This window comes from Podarcis raffonei, chromosome 11 (assembly GCF_027172205.1).
Source record: "Podarcis raffonei isolate rPodRaf1 chromosome 11, rPodRaf1.pri, whole genome shotgun sequence".
Classification (NCBI taxonomy): Eukaryota; Metazoa; Chordata; class Lepidosauria; order Squamata; family Lacertidae; genus Podarcis; species Podarcis raffonei.
Window position 1 is genome coordinate 44,380,068 of NC_070612.1, and position 27,259 is coordinate 44,407,326.

The window sequence follows — 27,259 nt, forward strand, 5'->3', positions numbered from 1 at the left end:
CCCACCAGGTCTGACAGGGCCCTGACTGACTCCAGCTACAGAAGCTGAGGCTGTTAAACAAACTCTTGAGCTAGGGTGTTGTTTAGGGTTTCTTATTAGAGGGCTGTGATTCCTGTTATTGCTATTATCGTATTTTTTGCTCTATAAGACACACCAGACCACAAGACGCAACTAGTTTTTGGAGGAGGAAAACAAGAAAAAAAATATTCTGAATCTCAGAAGCCAGAACAACAAGAGGGATCGATGTGCAGTGAAAGCAGCAATCCCTCTTGCTGTTCTGGCTTCTGGGATAGCTGTGCAGCCTGCATTCGCTCCATAAGATGCACACACATTTCCCCTTACTTTTTAGGAGGGAAAAAGTGAGTCTTATAGAGCAAAAAATACGGTAATTTTTCGCACCTTTATTTTAGATATTCTTATGATCTGTGTGGAAATTGTTCCATTTGGCTGTGTATTTCTTGATGTTTTATTTATTGCTTATGACTACTTTCGTTATGCTTGTAATTATGTAATTCATTTCATGTTGTAAGCTGCCCTGAGCATGGTTTGAACTATGGAAAGGCAGCATGCAAACAGAATGATGCATGTATGGCTTAGCACTCTAGGGAAAACCTTGAGGTTTGCTGAAGTACAACATACCTTAAAAAAACAAGAATGCGAGATGTATAGAGCTAAAAGCTCTATATAAAGCATCCCAATGAGAATTGAGCATGCTGTGTAGCCACAGAATGCTAAGTGTTACTTGAGCCTCTTACAGCCTACAGTGGGCAGACTTCAGGCTTGTCAGATCTTCTCTGCTTTATAATAGAACCCTAAGATCTACCACCTGTAAAAAGTTAAAGGGACCCCTGACCATTAGGTCCAGTCGTTACTGACTCTGGAGTTGCAGCGCTCATCTTGCTTTATTGGCCAAGGGAGTCGGCGTACAGCTTCCGGGTCATGTGGCCAGCATGACTAAGCTGCTTCTGGCAAACCAGAGCAGCACACAGAAATGGCGTTTACCTTCCTGCCGGAGCAGTACCTATTTATCTACTTGCACTTTGATGTGCTTTCGAACTGCTAGGTTGGCAGGAGCAGGGACCGAGGAACGGGAGCTCACCCCGTCGCGGGGATTCGAACCGCTGACCTTCTGATCGGCAAGCCCTAGGCTCTGTGGTTTAACCCACAGCGCCACCCGCTACCACCTGTAGCCCAGAGCAAAATACAGCCTGAGACCTCCTCCCTGGTCCTTTTTGCTGCAGCGACATGCTCAAGTTTGGCTTAGTGTGTCGTCCCAACTTGGATTCATGGTTAAGCTCTCTCTTTAGTAACCTAAAGCTGTAACCGAGGTTTGTTCTCTGTTTCAGCTCGTAGTTAGAGAGGAGAAAGCTTAACAAGGCTGGATGACATGCTAACCCAAACCTTGATTTAGCTCAGCATGGTACAACAGCAGGAAGTACACAGGGAGCAACCAGCGAGTCTGAGAGCTCTTCTCCTGTAGCTTGGATGCTCTTACTATAAGCCAAGGCTTGGCTTAGCGTGCATTGCAAGCAGAGTCACAGCCTGAAAGAACAGTGTACCTGTGAACACATCCTGAATCCAGTGATCTGTTTTCAGAACAAGAACTGAACACCAAAGTTCACTCCTGATTGCTCCAAGCTTTCTTCTCTTCAGTAACCTGATTGAGGTCATTTTGGAGCCTTCAAGCAGTGATCTAACTTAGGTCGTTTTGTCGTTGCTCTTGTTAAACAGGAGTTAGAAACTGTTGCCAATCTACTGCAAATCACCCAGAGATCTACCAAAAATTCTCCCATTCCTTCTCTCCACTCCTGACTTATAAAGGTAAAGGTAAAGGGACCCCTGACCATTAGGTCCAGTCGTGGCCGACTCTGGGGTTGCGGTGCTCATCTCGCTTTATTGGCCGAGGGAGCCGGCATACAGCTTCCGGGTCATGTGGCCAGCATGACTAAGCCGCTTCTGGCGAACCAGAGCAGTGCACGGAAACGCCGTTTACCTTCCCACTGGAGCGGTACCTATTTATCTACTTGCACTTGGATGTGCTTTTGAACTGCTAGGTTGGCAGGAGCAGGGACCAAGCAACGGGAGCTCACCCCATCACGGGGTTTCAACCACCGACCTTCTGATCAGCAAGTCCTAGGCTCTGTGGTTTAACCCAAAGCACCACCCGCGTCCCTTCTCCTGACTGACTTATAGCTTTCTGTAAAATGGTGTAGATTTGTGGGATGACCTGCCCAGGGATGACCCACTTTTGCTTAGGAGGTGAGAACACTGCAACATTTGGGTTGCAGGTCATCTGTGTCTTCAAAAATGGCAAAGCAAGAAGGATGATTCTTCAGAGGCAGAAATAGGGTTCATCTAAGGGAGGCTTTACCAACCTGGTTTCCCCCAGATAGCAATTGTGCACCAAAACATTTGGAGGGCACCACATTTAGGAAGGCTATTCTATGGAAATTAGGGACACAGCTGAATTTGAATTTCAGGACCTCGATGGCCACTGGATGTTGTTCCTCTATGTTCCATCCTGGCAGGATGTTTTTGATCACCTTTAGCACAAAGCGCAAAACCTGCCAGCAGAACGTCTTGCCAAAAGGCGCCTGTTGTTAAAAACCCACACCATTTACTTAAAAAGCGAACTTTTTAATAGTCTTCGGAGCTGCAGCAACCCAGTGGCCACAGTGAATGGGAAACTGAGAGCGCAGTGTGGTTTCCTCAGCGGGAATCTGTCATCGTCTTCTTGTTTTCTAATATAATGTGGACCAGATGGCAATGCAATAATGCCGTCTCTCTCTCCCCCCCGGACACACACACACACAAATGTTGGCATAGATGGAAATGGGAGCAAGGCTCGGTAAATGAAATATGATGTGATCATTGGAAGGGATGAAGAGGAAACTGCTAATTGGGATATAAAGTTTCAATGACTAAATGTGCTGCGGTAAGAAGGCAAGCCATGAGTTGTAAACGCAGCAAGCGTGGCGGCTATTTTGAGATTCTCATATTGAAATTGTGCCCGCTGTGGTTGGGTGGGAAGTCGCCCACATCCACTTCCACCGTTTCCAGAATTTGCAAAATTTAAGCCTCTTTTGCACATGGGCAACATTTAATTTCCACTACTCCTATATATATATATATATATATATATATATTAATTTTATTAAATTTCCACAAATTTCACATATAATTCCAATACATAATTATTTTTTCTTTTATGAGCTGCCCATCCCATTTTCCATGGTGTTTTTTCATTCTATCTATTTGCTATACCCTATCTTCTTTATTTTATACCATAACCCTAATATGATACTGTCTATTTCTGTTGCTCATAGTTCAAATCCTGTTTGCAAATTCATCATATTATATTTCTTTAAATAGTCTAAAGAAAGCTTCCATTCTTCCATAAAACAGTCATCATTAAGTTCTCTTATTTTATTTGCAGGTAGCCATCTGATCTTATTTTGATTTTAATCCGATTTTAAGCTGTATTTCAGTCGATTGCTGAATTTGCTGAATTTTATGTCTTAATGTATTATATATTTTGATGTTTGCCACCCTGAGCCTGGTTCTGGCTGGGGAGGGTGGGAAATAAATAAAATTATTATTATTATTATTATTAATGATTAGCTTTGCTGTTTCAGCATAGTTACTCCATTTTTGTAGGGAACACCTTTGTAATTATGGGTGATATCCAGTCATACTTATGAGTAGCCCCACTGATTGTCAATGGACTTCATTCCATCAGGCCTACTCATCGAGTATGGCTAATGTTGGGTATCACCCCAAATGTTATTGTCTGGCGCCATTCATCCCTATAGTGGAGCTTTAAGTGATATATCATTTCTGAAACTCAGTGAATGTAGCGTTCAGTGTTGCCTTCAGCACCATGTGTTCCTAAGATTATTTCATGTCAGGAAACTTGAATATCACTTCCAAGTCTCCCTGCCATCCCCTGCTAGGCTGGGACTTCCTAAATGTGTGAATTTAAAACAGATTTGAGTCTTGTTATGTGCAATGGAAGTTAAAACCAAGAAATGCTTAAGTGAAAAGAAATTGTGCACGCTTCGAAACATATTCGGGGATACATAAACCATCTAGCTTGTTCTTTTACAGAATTACACCGGAGGATGCTTTGTTGCTTAAAATGCAAATGCCTTTTCGACTCTTAATCCCATGCTGTAGGTTCTTTTAGATCTTTATATACATTTTAGGACCTTTCTGCTATGCCTGGGATGAGCTAAAACACATCCAGCTGTTTACTTTGGGAAAAGCTCAAAGCAGCTGGGATACATTAGATTTCTATATGCTTATGAGAATATAGCTTACTGCAGGGTTCCTGACTAATTGCAGCCTATATCTCATCTTCATGGGTCCCATTTCAAGGAACATTATTTCTCTGATGGCACAAAACAAATGGGATGTTGCCACCAAGGCCCTGTTGCAAATGTAAGGAATGCTATTGTGAATTCTGGGTTCCTGGAAATTTTTTAGTTCTGCTTTGCTCCTCTCCTGTCTGTCTGTTTCTCTCTTTTGGTTTAACTTAGAGTGCTTGACACTTATTTAATCCCAATAGCCTTTTAAAAATTGAATAGGGAACTGCTGTGAATGGGTAAGTGGCTGTACACACACTGCACCTTTAAAAAGCAAACTCAAAACACATTCTTCCCCTCACAATAATTCTGGGCCCTGTAGTTTGTGAAGGATAGCTGGGAATTGTAACTTGGTGAGTGAACTACAGGGCCCAGAATTCTTTAAGGAGAAGAATGTGCTTTGGATGTGTTTTTAGTGTGTACAGTTCCCCGTAGTGCATGCCCCAGCATGAAATTGGATGGAAGGAAGGTGTGAACCAAATGTCCGGTGTTTTGTCATGAACAGGAAACCAAAGTTCAGAGAATGATACAAATCACCCTGGTTTAACATGACAGTGTCAGTTCATGGCTACCTCTGTCCCCTGCTTACGAGATGACACTGTGGACTCGGAATCCAGATGGCCCTCATGGTTGTGTAAAGGCAGGGAGAGTGCAATTAATAAACATATTTAAAATATATTTATTGTCCCTCCTACATCACACTAAGCCAAGCAAAATGCGAACAGGTGGAACTAATTACCCAACCCTTGGATTAAATATCTCAGGTAGCTAATTAATAGGCATTTGCCCCATGCAGAACACCCTCTGAGAATCTTGGAAAAGTGCTAATAAGCTGTCAAAAAACCCGCTGAAAGGCAGACCTTGGCTCTTGGAATCAGTCCCCTCCGTTTCAAAAAGTGTGATTTATAGGAGTTAATGATGAGAGATTGATGCAGTCTAGTGGTGGAAAATCAAATACGCAGAACGTGCCACTGAGAGTATTTATTGTGTATTTGGAGACAGATAGCAAACAGGGTTGCCGAGAGGTTAACTTGCTTCTCTGAGGCAATATTATAATAAAAGACATGCTCTCTTGTTGGATTAATTTATCTCCGAGATAGAATCTGAAGCCTGAAGTAAATCCAGGGAACAGATTTTGCTGGGTGGGGGGTAGTGGATGGGGCAGGAATGTAAGGGCATTATGCTTCCCTTCTCTTAAAACAACTCCATGACCTTGAATAACTTCAGTGAACCCCCCAAAAATTTAATCTGGAAGTACAATGAACGTGCGTTACAGAATCAGCAGTGTTACCTGCTCTTACGTTGCACATCTTCTTGGCCTAAGCATTTATCCTGAGATATAAGCCTTGTACACATACAACTGATTGATGGGATCAAAGAGCCCCGTGGGTTAACTAATTTGCTCCTATTTTGCTTCAGTTCGTTGTCAAACGGGATGCAAATCCTGAACCCATTTACCTGGGAGTAAGCCCCTTTTGAACTCAGTGGAACTTGCTTCTGAGTAAATATGTAACTATTTTTTAAAATATATATATATATTTTTATATGTGTTGGAAGTACAATGTGGTAATAATAATAAATAATGAAGTATATGATTAGCTATGGTAAGGTTAACCTGAGGAATTTAAATTTTCAATAACAGGTGCAGCCCCCCACACTATTGCTGAAGTATGCACCCTAAGCTTCTACTGACACCCTTGGACTTCAACCAGATGCATGCAGATCTAAAGGTAAGTCCCAGCGAACACAGCAGGACTTCTGCATGCTTAGATTCACACGACGAGACTCATATGTACCTCTCTTGTGTGTGTGGGTTGATTCCCACTCATATTCACTCCAAAATTAAGAATGGGAATATGGCTAATCAGTTTTTAAATAGCAACAAAGAAACAGCATTTTGTGAAACTATGAACTCTCAGTCTCACCCAGCATATATTTTGAGCCTTCTTAATTGGCAACAAACTCTGCATTTACATATTGTCTGTCTTATACATACGGCGCATTAGGGTCTTGATGCAACAAGTCCCTTAAACCACCGCTATTGTGCTGACATGAAAGGCGGGATACCTGGGGCCCTGCTTGTTGACCCACCCCCCACCAACAGGGTAAGTTGCCTTGGGGCAAGGAAGTCAACCAGGCTTCTTTAATTCTGGAAATCCTATGAAGTCATTTTCACTAGTTAATCACGGACTAATGCAATGCCAAGTTGGAAAAAAGATGGGGCCATTGTTTCAAAGCATCCACATAAAGTATTTAGTTTTAAGATAAAGCACGGGAGGTTTTTTAAAAAAATTAAGCAGGCTAAAAGCTGTACCCAGGAGTATACAACTCAAAGAGGACTACTAACTTGAAAAATCCATCTTGAGTCTTGCTGAGACTGTGCCTAAGGCATCTCTTCTGATGCCCATATTGAAGCAAACATAGGAAAACGCCCTTGGAAATGCCTCTGCAAATTTTGCACTATGGCTCTGAAAGGGCATGAATGTTTTATGGAGAAAAACCCTGGATGTTGTCTTGGTAGGAGTGTGCTGTTCCGTGTACGTTTAATCTGTGTTGTGATCCCTTAAATCTCGGGAGACCTTTAAAAGGTTAGTGGCGAAAGATACAATTGCTTTGTGCCATGCTGACAGAGACTATAGGCCTAGAACAACAATAGAGTAGCAGCTAGAAGACGAAGCCAGAAATTAAATTTCCAGCGTTTTGCTAGCAGATTGCTCAAATGCCTTTCCTGCATCTAGTGTCCGTCAATAACACTGCTGTTGGCTTGCTTAATGAGATGTTTGTGTTTGGCAAATACTTTGAACCATGGCCATCACTGGAACAAAGCCTGATTGGATGGTATATATGAGTTGGAAAGGGGCTAGAGGAACAAAATTTGCCAAGGCTTTTGTTGGTATTGTGCTACTGGATTAGCTAATGACATGGATATGTATAAGCTGTTTTATCTTAGGCATCTCCCCCCCCCATTCGAATGGGTCCAAAGAGAAAGTGAACAAAAATGGGCAATAAAATATTGGGAGCCCATTCTATAACCTGGCACTAAAGTATCCTGGACTACACAAGTCTAAGTAGGAAATTAATATGTGTAGTAGACGTTTGAGTACTTTAGCTAAAGAGTAGCATTTGACACTGTTCACAGTATGAATATGTGTACACTGAACATTTAGGAGGGGGTGATACTGTGGTGGTAAGCCTTGACTGCAACCTATGGACAGGAGGCAGGATCAACAGGCATAGAAGAATTGCGTTGGTGGTCCTCACCTCCTTAACCTTAGTCTACCCCACAAAATCCTGGAAGCTGCAGTTTCCTGCTCACAGAAATGCAATGTATAGTACCCAAAACAAACTGCAGGTCCCAGGATTCTTTGGGGGAAGTTGCATGCATGTGTGTTGGATGTGCATTTAACGTATGGGACACGGGTGGTGCTGTGGGTTAAACCACAGAGCCTAGGACTTGCCAATCAGAAGGTCAGCAGTTTGAATCCCCGCAACGGGGTGAGCTCCCGCTAATCGGTCCCTGCTCCTGCCAACCTAGCAGTTCGAAAGCACGTCAAAGTGCAAGTAGATAAATAGGTACTGCTCTGGCGGGAAGGTAAACGGTGTTTCCGTGTGCTGCTGTAGTTCGCCAGATGCGGCTTAGTCACGCTGGCCACAAGACCCGGAAGCTGTACGCCGGCTCCCTCGGCCAATAAAGGGAGATGAGCGCCACAACCCCAGAGTCGGTCACGACTGGACCTAATGGTCAGGGGTCCCTTTACCTTTACGGATCTGCCCTAAGTGCAAGCATGCAGAGTTTGTCTTCATATATTGAATTGAATATGCATAGGCTGGAAGCAGAGCCTATGTTCTATTGACCCTCTGACCCTTTTGCCATATGTAAAGGTCCCTATCCACATACCGCTTGCATGATCCTAGGGAGCATACGAAATGCTGTATGAAGGTGTCTAGGTTGCTACTGAGGCCTACTGCCATGATCCTGCTTTCCCCCTATGTGCATTCACCATGAGAAGAGTGCTGTTTGCAGGCCTTAAATATATGTATTGCCTGAGGCTGAAACATTAAAGAGTGGCAGGGTTTAGCAATCTTGCTCAGCTCCCTTGCCATGGTCAGCCATGCTCTGGTGAGTGAGATGAGCCAAGGCTTTCTCTCAACACTGCAGCTACAGGGGGAAAGAATGCTCCCCACTGCCCACCCCAGCCCAAACATGGATGCAAGCCTATAATCTGCTTTAGTTCTATACTTGCTGAGTGCCAAACGAATATATTTGGCTTCAAGCTGTAGAGGAGTGGAGAACCTGTGCTACTCATTGGACTCCAACTGCCTTCTGCTCCGTTCAGCATGGCCAGAGGTCAGGGATTATGGGAGCTGTAGCTCAACAGCATTTGGAAGGCCACAGGTTTCTCATCCCTGATGTAGAGTTGCAAGGGACCCTGAGGGTTATCTAGTCCAAGCCCCTGTGATGCAGGAATCTCAAATAGATCAGACATTACAGATGGCCAGTCAACCTCTGCTTAAAAACCTCCAAGGAAGGAGAGGCCACTACCTCTCATGGGAGTCTGTTCCACTGTTGAACAATTCTTAACTGTCAGAAAGTATTTCCTGATGTTTAGTTGGAATTGCCTTTCTCCTAGCCTCTGGAGCAGGAGAAAACAAGCTTCCTCCATCTGCAAGCTCTTTAGATATTTGAAGTTGGCTACCCATATCTTCTCTCGGTCTCCTCTTTACCAGGCTAAACATATCCAATTCCCTCAATCATTCCTCATAAGGCTTGGTTTTCAGACCAGCATCTTAGCTGTCCTCCTCTGCACACTTTGCAGCTTGTCAGGGCGGCACCCAGAACAGGACACAGTACTCCACATGTGGTCTGACCAAGGCAAAGTAGAGTGGTACTATAACTTTCCTTGATTGGGACACTATACTTCTGTTAATGCAGCCCATAATAGCATTAGCTTTTTTCACTGCTGCATCGCACTGTTGACTCATGCTAAGCTTGTGGTCTACTAATACCCTTTGATCCTTTTCACATGTACTATTGTCAAGCCAGGTGTCCCCACCTTATATTTATGCTGCTGGTTATTCCTGCCTCAGTACAAAACCTTACACTTGTCCCTACTGAAATTCATTTTGTTAGTTTTGGCCCAGTCTCCAATCTATTTTGGTCATCTTGAATCCAGGTTCCATCTTCTGCAGCATTAGCTACTCCTCCTAGTTTGGTGTCATCTACAAATTTGATGAGCATCCCCCCAGTTTCTTCATCCAAGTTGCTTATAAAGATGTTGAACAACAACAGGGCCTGTGGCACACCACTTGTCACTTTTTCCCCAGGATGGCGAGGGACCATTAGTGAGCACTCTTTGGGTTTGGTCAGTCAACCAGCTACAAATCCACCTTGTTTTTGTACCTGTCAGGAAGCTGGGAGCTGCAAAATGCCTGCCAGAGGAAGATTAAATTGGTGCATCTCCACTGCTCCTATTTGGCGCCAATCTGCAGAAAGGTGGCAGGCACTGAGGGGCACTTCCCTGTGGAAGTGAGTTGGCGCTCACAGATGAAGAGGTAAAGACAGTCTGTATGCTTCCAGCTACACCAGGTCCAAGTTGGAGGTAAGGAGCAGAGGCACCTGCTTGTCCCTGACCACATCCTGTGTTTCAAAGATGCAGTATTAGGTCAGGGGACAAGATCCTGCCCCCTGGGGGAACCTGTCCACAACACAATGTTTGTTGGCCCTGATGAGTGAGAATGCCAAGAACGAGAGCGCAAGGATTAGAATCCACAGCACGTTTCGGTTGCATTGGGGTCAGCCTCGGCCTTGACGTAGGGAGGATAAAAAAATAATAATCTCCCCATTCTTTAATAACTTGCTATGCATTTTGGAATGAAAAATAGGCTTACATTTTGCAAGATGATGGGGCCCTATTGGTGTTTTCTGAGTCTCTTTCCTAATCCTAAATCTAACGGGAATGGTGCCAGTGCAATATCATTACGATGTCATTGATTGCTCCACGATGGTAGGAAAACCTTTAGCATGAATCACAGACATCAAGTGACTACACAGCTATTTGGCAAGTGATGACTTACCACAACATGCAAATAGCCATTTGGTAAACTGGTCCCCTGCTTTATCTTGCTGATGCTTTTTTCCTGCTAAGGGGTGAGGAAAACCTTTTATTTCTGCACCTGAATCAGAAATCTGTGATAAAATTCTCCTTACCACTAGGCAGGGCGATGCAGGTGCCCAGCTTACTAAGTGGTTACTTGCACAGTCGTCTGTATTCACTCATATTAACGGGTTAATAATGTGATACAGTGCAGTTGCAGTCTTAATGTTTGTTTGCTAGGATCAGGCTGTAAATATATTCTAGTGTAGTCCTCAAGTGGGCAAACGTGCCATCCGTGTTTTAATTTTGTGAGAAACAACACAGGCTAAAGCATACAGGGCAAGACGGGGTGGAGCCTGTTACTCTTATTTCCGAAGCAATTGCCTGCTCAGTTAAGCAATTCCACGCTTGCCCATCATTGCTAAAAACACAGAATAAAAACTGATAACTTGCAAACAGATTTCACTGGCTTATTTTGGCTGTATGGAACGATCTAAGAACTGGTGAAGAAATCCAATTTTGCCCTTTAGAGAACCTTAATCAGGTGAAGTCTTGAGACTTCAGGTGTCCTACAACAATGCTAAATTCTGACACTATGCTTAGAATTTACAGAAAATGATGGGTCTTAATTAGGGGGCCACCAGAATTTAGGTTGTCATAAAATTATTACAAGCACTGATTAAGTAATGCAATCATTGAGGCTAAACACGTTCCATAAAAAGCTAATAAGAAAGATGAATTATTCAAATATCCATAAGAATATTTCCATTTAAGTGTAAACCAGCAGTAATTTAACAGCATAAATATGCTCAGTGATTCTTTTCACGTTGTTACAGCCTTTAAAGGGTTTTAAATATGAACAAGCAAATTATTTCCTCTCCCCAGATTTGTACATGTGCCATGGTGTTGCCAGTAGCATAAGCTGGGATGGCTAAACAATTACTTGTTGCTGGGCTCCATGGGATGAATATTAATTCAGTATGGATACAAGTCACTCAAGGTGAAGCTCTCTTTGAATTAAGTGCTTATGGAACTTTCTGTCCTTGAAATAAATGGAATTTAAACACATAGAACCAAATCACTGAATGTCATGGTTCGCATTTGGTGCCACACTGACTAAGAGTCAAACTAGACTTGGTACATGACATCAACAATTTGTTTTGCCCGTCAGAAGCCACATGAGATGCTTTTATGACCTACAGAGGACATGTTGCTTCGGGAGAAAGACTTTAACTGCTTCCTCCAATGTCCTTTCCTAAATGTAAATTGCCCGTCTGAATATGCTAACACCTCAATGGATAGTTGGTTGGGAGAGACCAGTATAGATACTTTTCTTCCCCCTTCCAAGCTGATGGCAGCTTTGGGAAGGAAATGGTTAACTACATCTCCTAGAACCCAGTCTACAAAGCAGTTGGTCTGACCCTAAGTCTCACCTTTCTGAACAGGCTTTTACAGGCTAATGGGTTAAGTCATTTTTATGATGCTGCAAAGTATATTATGATGTACCGTATTTTTTGCTCTATAAGACGCACCAGACCACAAGACGCATCTAGTTTTTGGAGGAGGAAAACAAGAAAAAAAATATTCTGAATCTCAGAAGCCAGAACAGCAACAGGGATCGCTGTGCAGTGAAAGCAGCAATCCCTCTTGCTGTTCTGGCTTCTGGGATAGCTGCGCAGCCTGCATTCACTCCATAAGATGCACACACATTTCCCCTTACTTTTTAGGAGGGAAAAAGTGAGTCTTATAGAGCAAAAAATACGGTAATTTATGTGGGTGTTGTTTTTTAAAAAAAATGTTTTTGCTTACAATGTGTTCTGTTTTATATTACCTTCTTTTTTTGTAGACCAGCCTCTGACCACTTTAGTAAAAGGTGGAACAGAAATATATTAATAAAAATAAATAAGCAGGTACAAGCTGATAAGAATTTTTTTGGGGTGGGGACCTCATATAGGAAGCAAGCACATTTAGAGGCAAAGCACACACTTCAGAATATCTTCAAGTTTAGCCTATCTCCAGAGTAATTTGGGAGAGACTGGCTGGAGGAAGAGGATAAATGGCTGCTTAGTAAAGGCCCTGCTCCTTTTATTTCAAATAGCAGACAACCTTGCTCAGTCACCAAAGACGGCTCAATCGCTCCAGTGCTTGTTTGCCTGCTTCATATTTCCTTGCCATTTTGCTCAAAGCTCAAAGGGCATTAAGCAGGTCCATTTTTTATGAAAATACTGCCCAGCTGCTGGGACTTGAATCAAACATCTGAAGTGTCAGTCACTGAGGCAAGTATTTGAGCTGTTTTCTAGATGCTCTGTGGTACGCCTTTGACAAGTTGCCAGAGTGAAAAAGGAAAAAAAGATGTACGAAACTGACCTGCAAATTTGAGATTCATGCCTGGTTTAGCTAGATGAATCTGTGCACCTAGGTGCGGATATTGCTTTGATAGATCACAAAGTTATATTTCTTTGTTTTATATATAAAAAAAGTTACAGCCCTGTCCTGGCATGCATTTACATATCATGAAGCCAACCCTGGATTAATGGAATAAATCTGCTTCTGGGAATCAGTTTTGTGTTGTGAAAAATCTACTAACCATGGGGCAAGATGGTGATTGGGTGGTGGTTAAAACTGCTAAAACAACATTGTATGTTCTGCTACCATACACACTCTCAACATTATGACCCATGTTTACTGCTCTGCACACTTTGAATCTGGATCAGTTCCTATGAAGGAATGAGCTTTGACTCATAGTGTGACAACACGATAGTCCTTTTTGGCTTTTGATAACTGTCACTCTTCAGTTTGCTCTGATACTTAGTGCTGTTCCTCTTTATCTCTTAACAAAACTTCTCATGCAGCTATTCTGTGCACACTCTGGAAGGACACTGCTTCAATCTCATTTTTCATCGGTTTCTCATTATTTTACTTTAATCCCTTTCCTATCAACTCATAGAAACTTTTCATTATAAAACTATCTTTAAATCTCCAGTGTAATTTTGAAAAATTCCTTTTATGACACGCATGAATAATATGTATTTTATAAACAAGGATGTTTTCAATAATTTGATTGTTATTCATCAAAGAGTATTTTAAGGGGGCATAATCTATAGGGCTTTATACAGGTCAGACTTCAAATGTGGGAAGTATTTTTATTGGGATCTAAATGAGGATACAGAACTTTTGTAATGTATTAAAAAATGAGGTTCCTCACGGAAAGCAAAAAAATAAATAAAATTCCTGCATGTATGAAATACTACTCGGATTACAATTACAAAATTTCTTACTTTTTGTCGCAGGCCTCTGCCAGATGTGAGGAAAACAGCGGAAATGGAGACAGACAGGGCTAATTCTGCCATGTTGTGCTATTTGGAAACCCCATCACCCCAAGCGTGAGAAATACACTGCCGTAAAACCAGCTCAGCAAAGGAGAGAATCTGCCTTTTTCTTTAATGTCGCGTTTTCAAGGGTTTGCTTTTGATGTCGGTTGTCAGAATGGTTTACTAAAATGAGAGTGGCTCCGGCCATATGTGTCTTAGGCACAGAGCTCCTTCCTGGCCCCAAAAGATGGAACTGATTATGCAGCTGCTACTTGAACTGACACAGCTTTTCAGCATCATTTGCCCATTCATCATTTACACCCAGAGCCTCAGAGGGCCGTAGGGTATTCAGCTGAGGAGGACACTTCCAAGTCCATTTTGGTGGAAAGCTAGTGAAGGATTCTTTGCCAGCAGAAGAATACAACAACTTTCAAAAAACAACGACGACAGGTAATATACAGCCTTTTCTTTCAATGTCCTTGAATCTATTTAGTAATACTAAATAAATGGGCTTGTTGGGTGTCTGCTGAGTGCTATCTAGCAGTCCATCAACACTGATTAAATTATGGTTTGAACAGTAGAAACAATGTAAGTGATACTGCCTATTTCCTTTACGTTTACTTACTGATGGCACCATGGAACTTAGGGCTGATTCGACACTACACCAACGCCAGGGTAGAAGTCACAGAAAACGCTGGTGTGTGTGGGATTCTACCACAGTGTCCTGCACTACCGATGGGCAGCAGGGGAAAGATCCACAAGCTCAGGGCAATCTACTGTATTTTTTGCTCTATAAGATGCACTTTTCCCCTCCTAAAAAGTAAGGGGAAATGTGTGTGCGTCTTATGGGGCGAATGCAGGCGGGAGGCTCTACTCAGCGCTCCCTTTAAAGGGTGTGTGTGCGGCTCTTTGGGGCTTTTCCCCAAGGAGGGATAAGGGCTGCTCTTCTCCCTCCTCGGGGAAAAGCCCCCAAGAGCCGCACACACACTCTGCGCGCTCTTTAAAGGGAGCGCGGCTCTTGGGGGAACCTTAGTCGTGTGCAGCCTCTCCCGGGCAGGGGGTGAAAGAGGCTGCGCGCGGCTATCCCATTAGCCAGGACAGCAAGCGGGATTGCTGCACAGCTTCTGGCATTCAGAATATTTTTTTTCTTGTTTTCGTCTTCCAAAAACTAGGTGCCTCTTACAGAGTGAAAAATACGGTACTTAACACATTGAGCACAAAGATTTGGCCTCCTATTTGGTGTGCCACGACAAAGGAGCACTTTTAAGGCCTCTGTGTGAGGAATATAACATCTGAATTATTTTTCAGCAATATAGCTTCACTGAAACCCAGTTAGATGGTGAGTGGCAACACCCCCTCTATTTTTTTGAGATGCAAATAAGCCAGGTTTTTGTAATGAGCAGTGCATGCTGAAATAAATGTGGTTTCTAGTTGCCTTTGATGTTACTTTTGTCAATATTATTAAAACAAACTGTACGTCTCTGACTAATCTTTTTCAATCAGTAGCTTTCTAAATTTGATGCAGGCTCTGTAATATTTATGGTTGTTTGTATATTTATAACTGACTTCTCAGCTCTCCGGGGCCCTCAAGGCAGCTCACAGTGTAATTGTGGCCATAAACAGAGAATCATCTCCCCCATTTGGCCGCGTGCTCCTTTTCACAAATCACTGCTCAGCCGTGAACTTACTCCTGTGAACATTTTTCGCTTGATGGGAGTTGGAATCATGGGATCGCGTGAGTCTGGGACTCCAACATCATACTGCTCAAGAGGGTAAACAACTCGCATAAATAGCAGTTTGTGGAAATGAGTTGGCAGAGCTGAACGTGGGAACAGACTCGGAGTGCATCATTTATTCTGAAGCACTGTTATTCTCTCGTTTTCTAAGGAATTGTGAGTTGAGGACTGATTAACGCTGCATTTTCAAGAGAAACAAGGCTGCTCAGGATCACTTTACCAGAGAGAGGTTTTCCTTAACTGATTACTGTGAGCAAAGAAAAGTGACGCACATACCGCTAAAAAAAAGCAACTCACGAGTTAAATGGAACAAACCATTCTGCCCCCACTTTTGAGTGACATGAACAATGCAACAACTTTAGCAAAAACAATGAAGTGAAAGCCACATCTGTGTTTAGTTTTCAACACTTTAACTTAAAAAGGGATAGCTTGAGAGGTTCTAGACAGCTAATGACAGAGTTAAAACAGAACAGTTGTTTTGACAAAATGAATCTGAGACTTGAAATTTATTGGGAATTTCTAAGGAAGAAAAGAGGCAGAAAAGAAGGGTGGGGGCAAGGCCCTGTTATTGCTAGAGAAAATTACTCTACTTTCTTTGTTTATATTCTTTTGGTTAGTAGGAGATCTCTAAACACAGCACTGTAATACTACTTTATAGTAAAGAGGGTACAGCCTTGGAACATTCCACAGAAAGGATGTTCTACCATGGGAAGAGGGCAGGGGAGAGACTATGTACAATGGCAGCAGAAGGGAAGGTTAGATTGCAATGTGAGAAATACTGGTTTTTGTAAAAAGGTGAGAAACACACAGAATTAAATTAACACTGCAAACACAGCAAGAAAGGAAAGAAAACAGAAACATACTCCGGAAAGATATTTGTGCAGGGATGCAAAAAAGAGGGAGCAAAAAGAAAAGGCTGCAAATTTTTGCCAAGCAAAGGTGGAGAAGAACTGTTGGTTGTTGTCGAATTCCCATCCCAAATGGAATATATTTTCCAATGGCCAAAATGCATAAGGCCTGAAGGAAGGCAATGCACACAGCCTCTTTGCTAGGCACTGCAATCCACATTTTGATCTTGGCAGGAATTGTGAGGTTTCTCCAAACAGCAGTTCCGGAGTATATTTAGCTACCAAAGCTGCGGTGCACACAAATGTCACATTCCCATGAGTCAACCCATTTAATTATCCCCCCCTCCCCATTTCTTGCATCTCTTCTCAAGATGATTCCCTCAAGATGTTTGCGCTGAATTAAAAGTGGAACTTATGGATGTGACATCATCGAGGTGTCAGTGGCATTGAAAACAAAGCAGCAAGTGGCTTAAGAATTAGTACAATTAAAAAGGCAAGTCCGGTTTTTGGGTAGGAGGGAAAGAGAGAGAGAGAGCAAAAGCACCTTCCACAGGTACAACAGAACCACCCAAAAAAAAAAAAACACCAACCCCAAACAAACTGAGAAAGCATGTTGTAAAATAAAAATATAAGGCAGGAAGAAAACTTTTGTGAAGGAAAATAAATCCACAACCAAAGTGAACATAGGAAAGATTAAGCTTAATGCTCTCTTTCAAAAAAAAATAATAATTGCATAACAACTCTTTCCTTTGCCCTCATATAATAATAATTGGAATATCAGTAGGTTTTTTTTTATGTGCCAGCTTGGCTTGAAGGGGGCAAAGGAAGGAGAGACAGCACACAGATATGTGATAATGGTAAACAACCATGCAGTCACCTCTGCCACCATTGTTTTTTCACCCTCTTTAACGTGTATAGACTGCTTCCAGCTTTGATCATATTCCTAATTAGGCCCCTAAGAATCCATATTTAAATACGCACGTTCAAGTGCTAATAAAGTCTCTCTGGTAACCTCATCATTAGGAGAATTCAAGTGAAAACAATCACAGCCCATCAGCTTTACGCTGGGGGCTGTCTTGAAATTTGGAAGGAGATTGCAATATGACTTAAGTAGGTCTGCTTGCCCATTCAGTCAACTGCTGTGCAGTCTCAAAAACCACAAAGAACAAGTGCACTCTACCAACTCTGAAAGGTCTTTTTTAAAACTAGAGATTTATCAGCTGCTTGAAAAATATGTATAGATTATTATCATCCCACCTGTTAACCGAATGCCCATAAATAAATAAATATCCATACGACTAAAATCTGCTCCACTCATGTTTTCAATTCTCTAGGAACAACTGGGATTAACTAATGTGTTGTATGTAGGGCTGTCTTTGAATACTTTCAGAAACTGAAGTTCCAAAAAAAGGGGGGGGGGAGCCACCAGGAGCTTGACAGAGAGTAGTTGGTGGAACATACCTCACCAGTTCTGAAAAGCTTTTCACTCGCTTCTAGTCTATTTATGAGCACAATTCAAAGTGCTTGTATAAAACTCCATATAGCTTGGGAACAGAGGAACATCTCTTTCATTACAAACATGCCTGTATATTGAGGTAATCTTCAAAGACACTCCTTTCAGGTGCCTCCAACATTTGAGATAATGTGCCTGGTGACATCCCATTGCATAGTGAGACCTCAGGGAAGCTTGCCTGACATTAACATTCAGCATCAGGCAAAGACAATTTTATTATTTTAGTCCTTTTACTGTGTGTTTTTTAAAATTCTGTTTTGTATGCCTCCCTGGAAGATTTGCTGAAGAGTGGTGTATACCTCTTTCAAACAAATAAATACAACAGCTATATGCTGTTCTTGAGATACTGAAGGAACTACCTAACAACTTAGGTAAAAGGTAAAGGGTCCAGTCGTGGCTGACTCTGGGGTTGCGGCGCTCATCTCGCTTTATTGGCCAAGGGAGCCGGTGTACAGCTTTGGGGTCATGTGGCCAGCATGACTAAGCCGCTTCTGGTGAACCAGAGCAGCGCATGGAAATGCCGTTTACCTATTTATCTACTTGCACTTTGACGTACCTATTTATCTACTTGCACTTTGACGTACCTATTTATCTACTTGAACTTTGACGTACCTATTTATCTACTTGCACTTTGAGGTGCTTTCAAATTGCTAGGTTGGCAGGAGCAGGGACCGAGCAACGGGAGCTCACCCCGTCACAGGGATTCAAACTGCCGACCTTCTGATCGGCAAGTCCTAGGCTTTGTGGTTTAACCCATAGCGCAACCCGCATCCCTACCTAACAACTTACACTTGGATAAACCAAAGTGCCCATTAGAGTATCCGACCTTAACTAAAAGGGCTTCAAGAATGAACAATGGAGCCTTTCATTAACCAATTAACTTTTTCCTCTGTGCTTAAAATTAGCAACAACCTTACACACTTACCTAGGAGTAAGCCCCATTGATCTCCATGGTGCTTATGTCTGAGTAGACATCACTGTTCGTTGATAATCAATGGGCATACTGTGCAATGTCTACACAGATGTCAATGCCTGCTACCAGATGTGTCTACTCAGAAGCAAGCCTCATTTGGGGCAATGGAACTTAGGCTTCCAGGTAAGTGGGACAGAACTGCACCCCAAACTGCAGAAAAACTTATTGCCTTAATTTATACTAGAGGAAAATTGACCCAAAGTGCTCTTTCCTCGCCGAAAAGCTGTCATCTGAGCACTACAGCTGTGCAACCCTATTCTTTGCCCGTGGGATTCCTATTGAAATTAAGGGAAGCTGCATGACATCAGCGTTGTAGTGGATTCTGTCCTAAAGTCTACCTTAAAGAAAGCATTTCCCCCCAGCTGAGAAGATTAAAGAACCTAGTTGCTTAATTCATTTAAGCTGGGAGCTCAAGCCACTTCAACCAGAGTAGTGTAGGGAACTCTCACTGAAATGAAAGGTACTGAGTGTAGCAAAAGTACAGACAGAACAGATGAAGCTGAAGCTCCCTGTTGCGAAGCATTAGAAAAGCTGGACCGGACGACTTTCAAGATTTGAGCATCTGTGATTGCGATCACACTGCATGCGAAAATAGCCAATCCAAGGCTGCAGCAACTGGCAAAAGATGGATATCATAGGAAGTGCCCATTCGCCCCTGTTTCAAAGATGTGCCGTTTCAATTATGGGGGGCTATAAATTGGAATTGTGGACACACGCCCTCACTCTAAAGTTTAATTAGGAAATGAAATAAATACTGCAGCCTTATGATTAGCTGCCTGAGAGAGTACACAATGGCGGGTGGGACTTCCAGTGAAGAACTTAGAAACCTGGCACTTGTCCCGTTGTAAAGTTGCACTTAGAAAAACAACAACTAATATTTGAGCTACCAAACAGCAAAATGTTGACAATAGGGGTACCTTTTTAATGATAAGAGAAAAGAAAGCGGCAGGGACAATTACAATGGCACCAACCGTTCTTGCCACAGCTATTTGTGGCTCAATATGCCCTGTTTCTTCAAGCACAATCCACCAGGAAGCTTTCTCAACATGAATGGGAGCACTGCAGGCTGTTATTAATGTCAACTGGGCTTGTACAGGGGAACTTCCAGGTGGAATGTGTCCTTTATTTCAAGGGATTTTCCGTAACACTACTAAGTGGCTTGAACATGCAGCTTAAATGAATTAAACATCAAAAGTACTTCCATACACTCTGTTGGAAGTGCGGAATGGTGAATAATGTAAAGCACATAGGTCATCTCCTATCACCATCATCTCATCTAGCTTAAAACTCCCCAGTCTTGTTCTCCAGCACACCCAAAGTTTATACGCTCACATTTGTTCTATATGGTTTTCTTGAGTCACTGGGCAGCCGAAACCCAATTTTAAAATTTTATTATTTTGCTTTCTGCCTTTGTGTGTGTGTGATAAGCTTTTAATTACAGGGCCAGAGTTTTTATTGCAAGTTGCTGCGCTCCAGCTGGAAGCAGTTACACTGCAGCCGCTCCCCTCCCTCGCCACCACAGGAAGAATGATTTCCAAGGCCTTACCCTTCTTGTCCTGGTGATTATGGGATGAGACGGCCACATAGGGGTTTGTGTTTTCAGACGAGCCAACCGGATCCTTCCAATCAAGCATGCGGCCCCTAGCGTCATAGCCCTGTTGGGCTGGAGAGTCTGAAGTGGTAGTGCTGGGAACAAGGGAACTGGAGTGTCCTGTTTGCATCATAAATATAGTTAGGGAAAGGGAGAAGAAGAAGCCTGACATCAAGCAACATTTCCAAAGGCATTTCCTTGAAGGATGTGCATTATTTGAACCTTCAGGATCAATGAAAGAACATACACCTTTCTGAGTCCACAGATCCCTTAACCAACTACATTCTTTCTGCGGCACCCCTGTGGGGCTCAGGAGCCCAGTTATGTCACCCCTTGCCTGCAGAGCTGGCAGCCTCTCACCCTTTTTCAAACACCCTCCCCTGTGGACTGTTCCCTCAGCCACCTCGCATCTCCCCTCCTCCTTGGGAGTCCTCCGGGCAGCTGCCACAGCAACCCCTGGTCTCTGAGTCACCTCTGCTCCTGGCAACCAGCACCCCCTGGCCAACCCCAGAGGCACCATTTGCCTGGGGAGTTTGTAGCCAGGGCTGCTGCAACGAATAGCTGTGCAAGCCTTTGGGATGCAGAGACGCGAGAGGGCATCAGGGGAGGGAGGGAAGGAAAGAGGGACAGAGGCCGGCGTTGCCTGCAGCACCCCTGACCATCATTCAAAGCACCCCAAGGTGCCCTGGCACACTGGTTGAAAACCACTGACAAGCCAAAGAGTTGCACATGTATTTTCAGCAAGGTGTGATCCAACACCTGAGAAGAGTGGCAGGATTATCTACAGCAGCCTTTGCCAACCTGGTTTCCTCCAGCTGGCGCTGATGGGAAACGTAGTCCAAAATATGTGGAGGGCACCAGGATGGCAAAAGCTAATCATTGAGCAAGGAGGATTAGCTGAAATTTGCTGCCAGGTTAAGAGATCTTTGTGATTTGTCTGTGTCTCCTACATGTTTCCACAACGGAACTTTATTTATGAAAAGCCAAACACCAGCCATGGTGGTTGGATAATATGAAAAAAGAGAGAGAGATGAGAAAAATAATCAAATGCAAAAGCAGAAAAAGATGAAGATAATCTGTCTCTTACTGTCTTCCTCCATTTGGGCAGAGATAACCCATTCAGCAACAAAAACCATTAAAAAATGATTTTACCAGTCTCTTACTGAAAGCAAAAATGAAGTGTTATCATAAGCCTTTCTAAGATATGAATTCTAGTGCTGCAAAGGAGGTTTCCTTATATCAGGCCATAGTATTTTGCTCACTTAGCCCAGTGTGCTTCACTCTAACAGCAGCTCTCCAAGAACTCAGAAAGAGACTGGGAGGTATTTTTGTGCTCTCCGTTGCCAAACACTCTCACTTCAAAAACGAATGAAATGTGGAGGAAGATTGCTCCAAAAGATCTCGGAAAATCTGTGATGGGATATAGCAGATTCCAGTGATTTGCTATGGGCCTGGTTGTCACCAAGCAATAACTACATAATACTCCTTCTGGAATTTTGGGATTAAGTCTCATCTCTTGGCCACTCATACTAGAAAGTAAACAGATGCATTTGTACCCATTAAATCTTCCTGCAGGCTTTCAAAAGCACCCTTTCATTTAGAGTACATAGCAGCAGCCAATCTGGGACCTTACACTGGCATGTACAAAACAGCAGGTTCCTAATTTTCTAGGAGGCGGGAACAGGGAACTCAAAAGATCATGTAATTGGAAAAAAGATTATCCTAGCCATCAAAGCTACATGGAATTCCAGAAGAGCACATAGTCTGGCGAGAAAGTGCTTGTTTGGGGATCATAGGACAGGACAGGCAGAATTCCCATCCACAAGTCACTTGGGCCAACAGAACCTGCCTCTGAGGCAGGCATAGGGAATTTCCAGCCCATGGGGAAATTTTGTTTCAGCCAAGCCACGTTCATCATTGCTGTTGACACGCAAACTTGGTCCACAGGTGTGTGTGTGTGTATAAGGATCAAGCCCACTGACCAGATCCAGTTCCTCACACCTATGCTAAGGGATGATCAGGAAGTGGTAGCATAGCCAGGAGCATCACAGGCTCAAAAAATCTGGTGGGGAAGGCTATATACTGTGTGGGGAGAAGACAAGGAGCAGGGAGAGTCAGCAGGGGAAAGAGGGGACTCGGAGGATGCGTTTGCCTTGAGTAGGGACTACTCAATGCAGCAGAATGAGAGAGGCGGGAGTTGTTCTTCTCAGCCACATGAAGACTGCAAGGTGGCTTAGGAACTCATGCCACCCCTTATATATTATGCTCTCGTACTTGTAACTAGTTTGCAGGAAAGCAGGTCAGATTCACAGTGTTTTACTGTGGCTGGAGCTATCAGTTGCAACAGCTAATCATTAACATGATTAATTTATAGGAATGTACCCCAGGCTGGAGAATTGCACTGACATGGGCACTGCATTATTCTTTATCTATCATGACAGGGAGTGCAGTTCCACCAGTGCCCATTAATAATGAAAACTTAGGAGTTGCCTTAAGGATTTCCAAAAGAATTCCTTAAAATTTATATTCTTTGAAAATAATAATTCCTTTAATTGGAGCGGGGTGGAGGAGGAGGGAAACCCCCACCCATTTGTTTTCTTGGCATTTGGGAATATAGCAGGGTGCCTAAACGTGTCTACAGAGAAGGAAAATCTCTGGAGATCTTGATATCAGCATTTTTCATACACTGCTTGCTTTGAATGTAGATAAAATCGGTGGAAACGTATTTGGCTTCTGTAATTGGGACTGCTGCAAAAAATAAAATAAAATACTCCCTAGCAACATGGTCATCCATAAGCAGTAACCGCCCCCCCCCCAAACACTGAGGCAGTGAATAGCCATGGAAATTTATATCTCGAGTTGCTCATTCCCTGCAATTAGAGCACTACTGATATATCTCCTCCCCTGGGCAGCCCAACCTTCTGTTTACTTTTGTACATCACAAAAACTTGTTCAACTTGACCAGGAATGCAGTTCTCAGCACAATAAAGCAATTAGTTGTATCTAAAGGTATTAGGAGTAGAAGGAACCATTGCCAAATAGCAGTTGCATTTCATGCTTTGATTTAATACGCATTTTACACCCACATCCCAGTACAGATACTTTGCAGTTTAGATGTGTTCAGAGGGGCCATTTTATGGTTAAGCTGTACGTATGGTTAAGGAAAACCTTTTCTTAATACGGTAATCTAGGGAAAATATTTGCCCAGGGGACACATTCTCTGCAGTAAGTGTTCCCAAACCATATGCTTCAACTATGTGGAGAACTCATTGATAATGGAAAGCTGTAACTGTGTAAAAAATAATAATTAATGAGTACCAGATGGTAGTAGGGCAAGAAAGTGTTTCACTGAAATGTCAAAAACCAGCCTATTCACTCCGTTACTAATATGTTAGTCTACTGCACATTGAGAAATGATTTGCTACATGTAATCAAGATAAATTCTCTTTCATCTCGGTTTGAGAGATGAGTGAACAAATGCCAAAAAACCAGAGCATACTATTCTTTCCCACCAGGTCTTGAAATTTCTAGCTGGTTACACTTTGGACTTGCTAGCTGGGCCAGCAAACAACCTCTTTTGCCAATACTTACCCCTTGGAGCTCTAGCCTAGCCCAAAGTTGTGCCACATTCATTGCCTATCTGCATTCTGATACAGCATATGAAGAACTGCCTTTTGCTAAGCCAGTTCAATGATCCATTGAGATAACTGCCAACAAGGCAGAGAGTTTGGTTTCCCAAGGATCTCAGACAACTGTATTTCCTAGGACAGTTATGTGAATTCTTATTTGGTCCCGTATATGAAAAGTATATATCTTTACTAAGCTGTGCTTCCCTATCCTTTAGAATGTGTTGCCATTCTTTTAGATAGCAGAATGACTCACTGCAAAACTGTAAATTGAAGGCAATGGGAATATTTGAGGTTATGGTCACGATAGCGTGGAATCCTTAGTATTCTTTTAAAAAAACACACACAAAAAAAACCCTAGACTACAAGAAAACCAGATATATACAATCAAATATAGAATATGCCTTCTGTTTAATTTCTCAAAAGGAAAAAAATATTCTGCAAAATTAGTTTTTTACTATATTTTGAAAGTTTCCTAACAGTGTGCTTGAATCACCACCATGATAGCATTATTTTTCAAACCAGTTTTTTCAGCTTCAATTTTAAAACTGTAATTCTTTCAGGTTTTAAAATTGAGCCTGATTTAAAAAATATGCATCATGCCAAGATACCACATTCACGATTTGTAAAACTTTTGTCACTGTAATAACAGTATACAAAGAAGAAATTGGATGCAACCAGAAGACTTCACAGAAAGGATCTTGAAAATGTTAAGACGGGTTATCAATGCATACTAGCGTTTGTTCTAAGAGACGGCAGATATTAAAATGCTCTACACACTCTTCAGTTATGTGACTAGAGAACAACCTAGTAAGACAATGAATGGGGAAAGTTAAAGCAACACCACAAAGGGAGACAGGATGTGGCAGCAGCAAAATTCGGGCCTCATTCACTAAGACTGATGCATATGAGAGTAAAATTTTACAGGAAGAAAGCCTGTTTTGTTCTCCCCTTTCCCTGTGCCATGTGTATTTGACTTTTTGGCAGAACAGGTGCTTGACATGGTTGGTATGATTATTTTGGATATGGGAAACAATTGTGCATGAAAAGGTCAGATGCTTAAGTCTTTTCAATTTTATCACCTGTTATGTAAATTATTGCAGGAGTTTATCTGTCACGGCAGATAAGAGAGGGGAAAAAACAACAACCCAGAGACTGAACTGGCAAGAAAAAATAAGAAGCAGCAAGGAAGTGAAGAAAACCATTCATTTCCTTGGCAATTGGGAGCATATTAGGCATCTTCCTCTGTCACCCACAGAGATATCCTACTGTGCATTTTCGGAAGTGGCAGTGTGCAGATCCACTGATGAAACAAGCACATCTACCGCTTTGCCATTTTGCCGTAGGCAGAGCAGAATGCTCCTAGGTTTTCTTACTCTTGACTACAATGGGAAGAAATTAACTACGTCGGCCCCATGGCGGATGCAGCACTTCGTGGGAGTGCTGGGGAAGCAAAGGAGCTCTGGATGCGGCCTATCCATGCTCCATTTCCCCCTGGTTGACTGGCAAGACATTGCCAGTGGAACATCTATTCCACCAGAGCTTTATTTGGGTGGGGTGATTTCTAGCAGCATTACGTATCATCACATACCGCTGTGGGGTGCAGGCCCATGGGATGGGGTGTTTTATTGTTTGCTGTTAATTAAAGGTAAAGGGACCCCTGACAATTAAGTCCAGTCACGGACGACTCTAGGGTTGTGGCACTCATCTCGCTTTAGAGGCCAAGGGAGCCGGCGTTTGTCCACTTCCGCAGACAGTTTTTCCGGGTCATTTGGCCAGCATGACTAAGTCGCTTCTGGAGAACCAGAGCAGCGCACGGAAACACTGTTTACCTTTCTGCCAGAGCTGTACCTATTTAACTACCTGCACTGCATGCTTTCAAACTGCTAGGTGGGCAGGAGCAGGGACCGAACAATGGGAGCTCATCCCATCATGGGGATTCGAACTGCCGACCTTTCGATCGGCAAGCCCAAGCGGTGCAGTGGTTTAACCCACAGCGCCACCTGTGCCCCCTTTGCTGTTAATTACGTTGTCAATTAAAATAAAATAAAATCTGTGGGTGCCTTGACACTCACTCTGCCACACTGCACACAGCAATCACAATAGCAACCAATATGCCGCATGGGAGGAAATGTTGCATCCTCTCAGTTATAAAATATTACAGTCTGGTCACAATAATGATTTCCCTGGAACTGAAGAGCACCTTTTTGACAATCTGGAAGCTTGCCTATTATCCGCAACAGAATATTACGTTGCCTGTTTCCTCCAAGTACTGCTTAAACTTCGGTCCTTCTAATGGAATTTCATTTAAATGTGAGGGATTTCTGCCCAAGGAAATATATTTCAGCAGAAAGCAGCCTCTATCAAAACATGTTTTAGTATCAGCTAGGAAAATTTGCCAGGCCGTAAGTGTCAATGCTTATTGCTTTGGTTCATGGAAGGCAAAGACTTTAAAAGCTATGGGGTAGTGCTTAAATTATAATTTTGATACTTGTCAACGCTATGATAGGGGGAGATCATGTGCCTTTCTCCTTTCCAAAACCCAACATCGGTTCCGATAATGCTTCAGTTGATGCTATGCGTTTGGATGTATAACATGAAAAACATTTTCTCTCCTCATTTACCGAGTGGAAGTTCCGTATTAAAATGAAATACTGCCTCCCCATGCAAAACAAAGGTCAGCTATCTCCCCATGGGTCTTCCTGTGTTTTCATTATTATACGAGGACACAAATGTTGTTTGCAAATATTATAACCCCAGATGGAAAACAAGTTTAGGAAAAAATAACATCGGTTTGCTTTACTAATAAAAGGGCTGACTCTCACAATCATTTATCCGTTAAAGATCTTTGATTCTGTTAGGTACACATGAATTTTAAAAGTCAAGTTCTGCTTCACCTGCTACACAGTAAGGGCAGAAGTGGAATCTAAGAAAGAAACATCATGTTTCTTTCGTAACGTAAATGGATGTGCACTTACTCAATTCCTCATTTGCTATTCCAATTCTTCTCTGTGGATTTTCCCCAGTTTGTTATCTCCCTGCCCCAGCCAGGTGCACTTCTACAGTCAGAATATGGGGTGTGTGTGTGTGAGAGAGAGAACCGGTGACTGAGAAGATTAAGCACCCAATATTTCTGCCCATTGATCCTCTACTGATAGTGTTGCCCACTGATATATTTTGGCTCCATTGGCAAACATGGGCT

The 27,259-nt window shown here is 42.7% G+C and overlaps 1 protein-coding gene across 9 annotated transcripts in view; it reads right to left on the reverse strand.

The window, feature by feature from the left end:
* Nucleotides 1–27,259, reverse strand: part of SEMA6A (semaphorin 6A) — a 183,426-nt gene that overhangs the window by 5,514 nt on the left and 150,653 nt on the right. For 6 of the 9 annotated variants that reach the window (XM_053408701.1, XM_053408700.1, XM_053408696.1 and 3 more), the window contains one exon: nucleotides 20,387–20,551. The exons of the other annotated variants lie outside the window; for them this stretch is intronic. In XM_053408701.1, coding sequence (XP_053264676.1) covers nucleotides 20,387–20,551 — 165 coding nt within the window. The remainder of the gene's footprint in view (nucleotides 1–20,386; nucleotides 20,552–27,259) is intronic. 9 annotated transcript variants of the gene reach the window in all.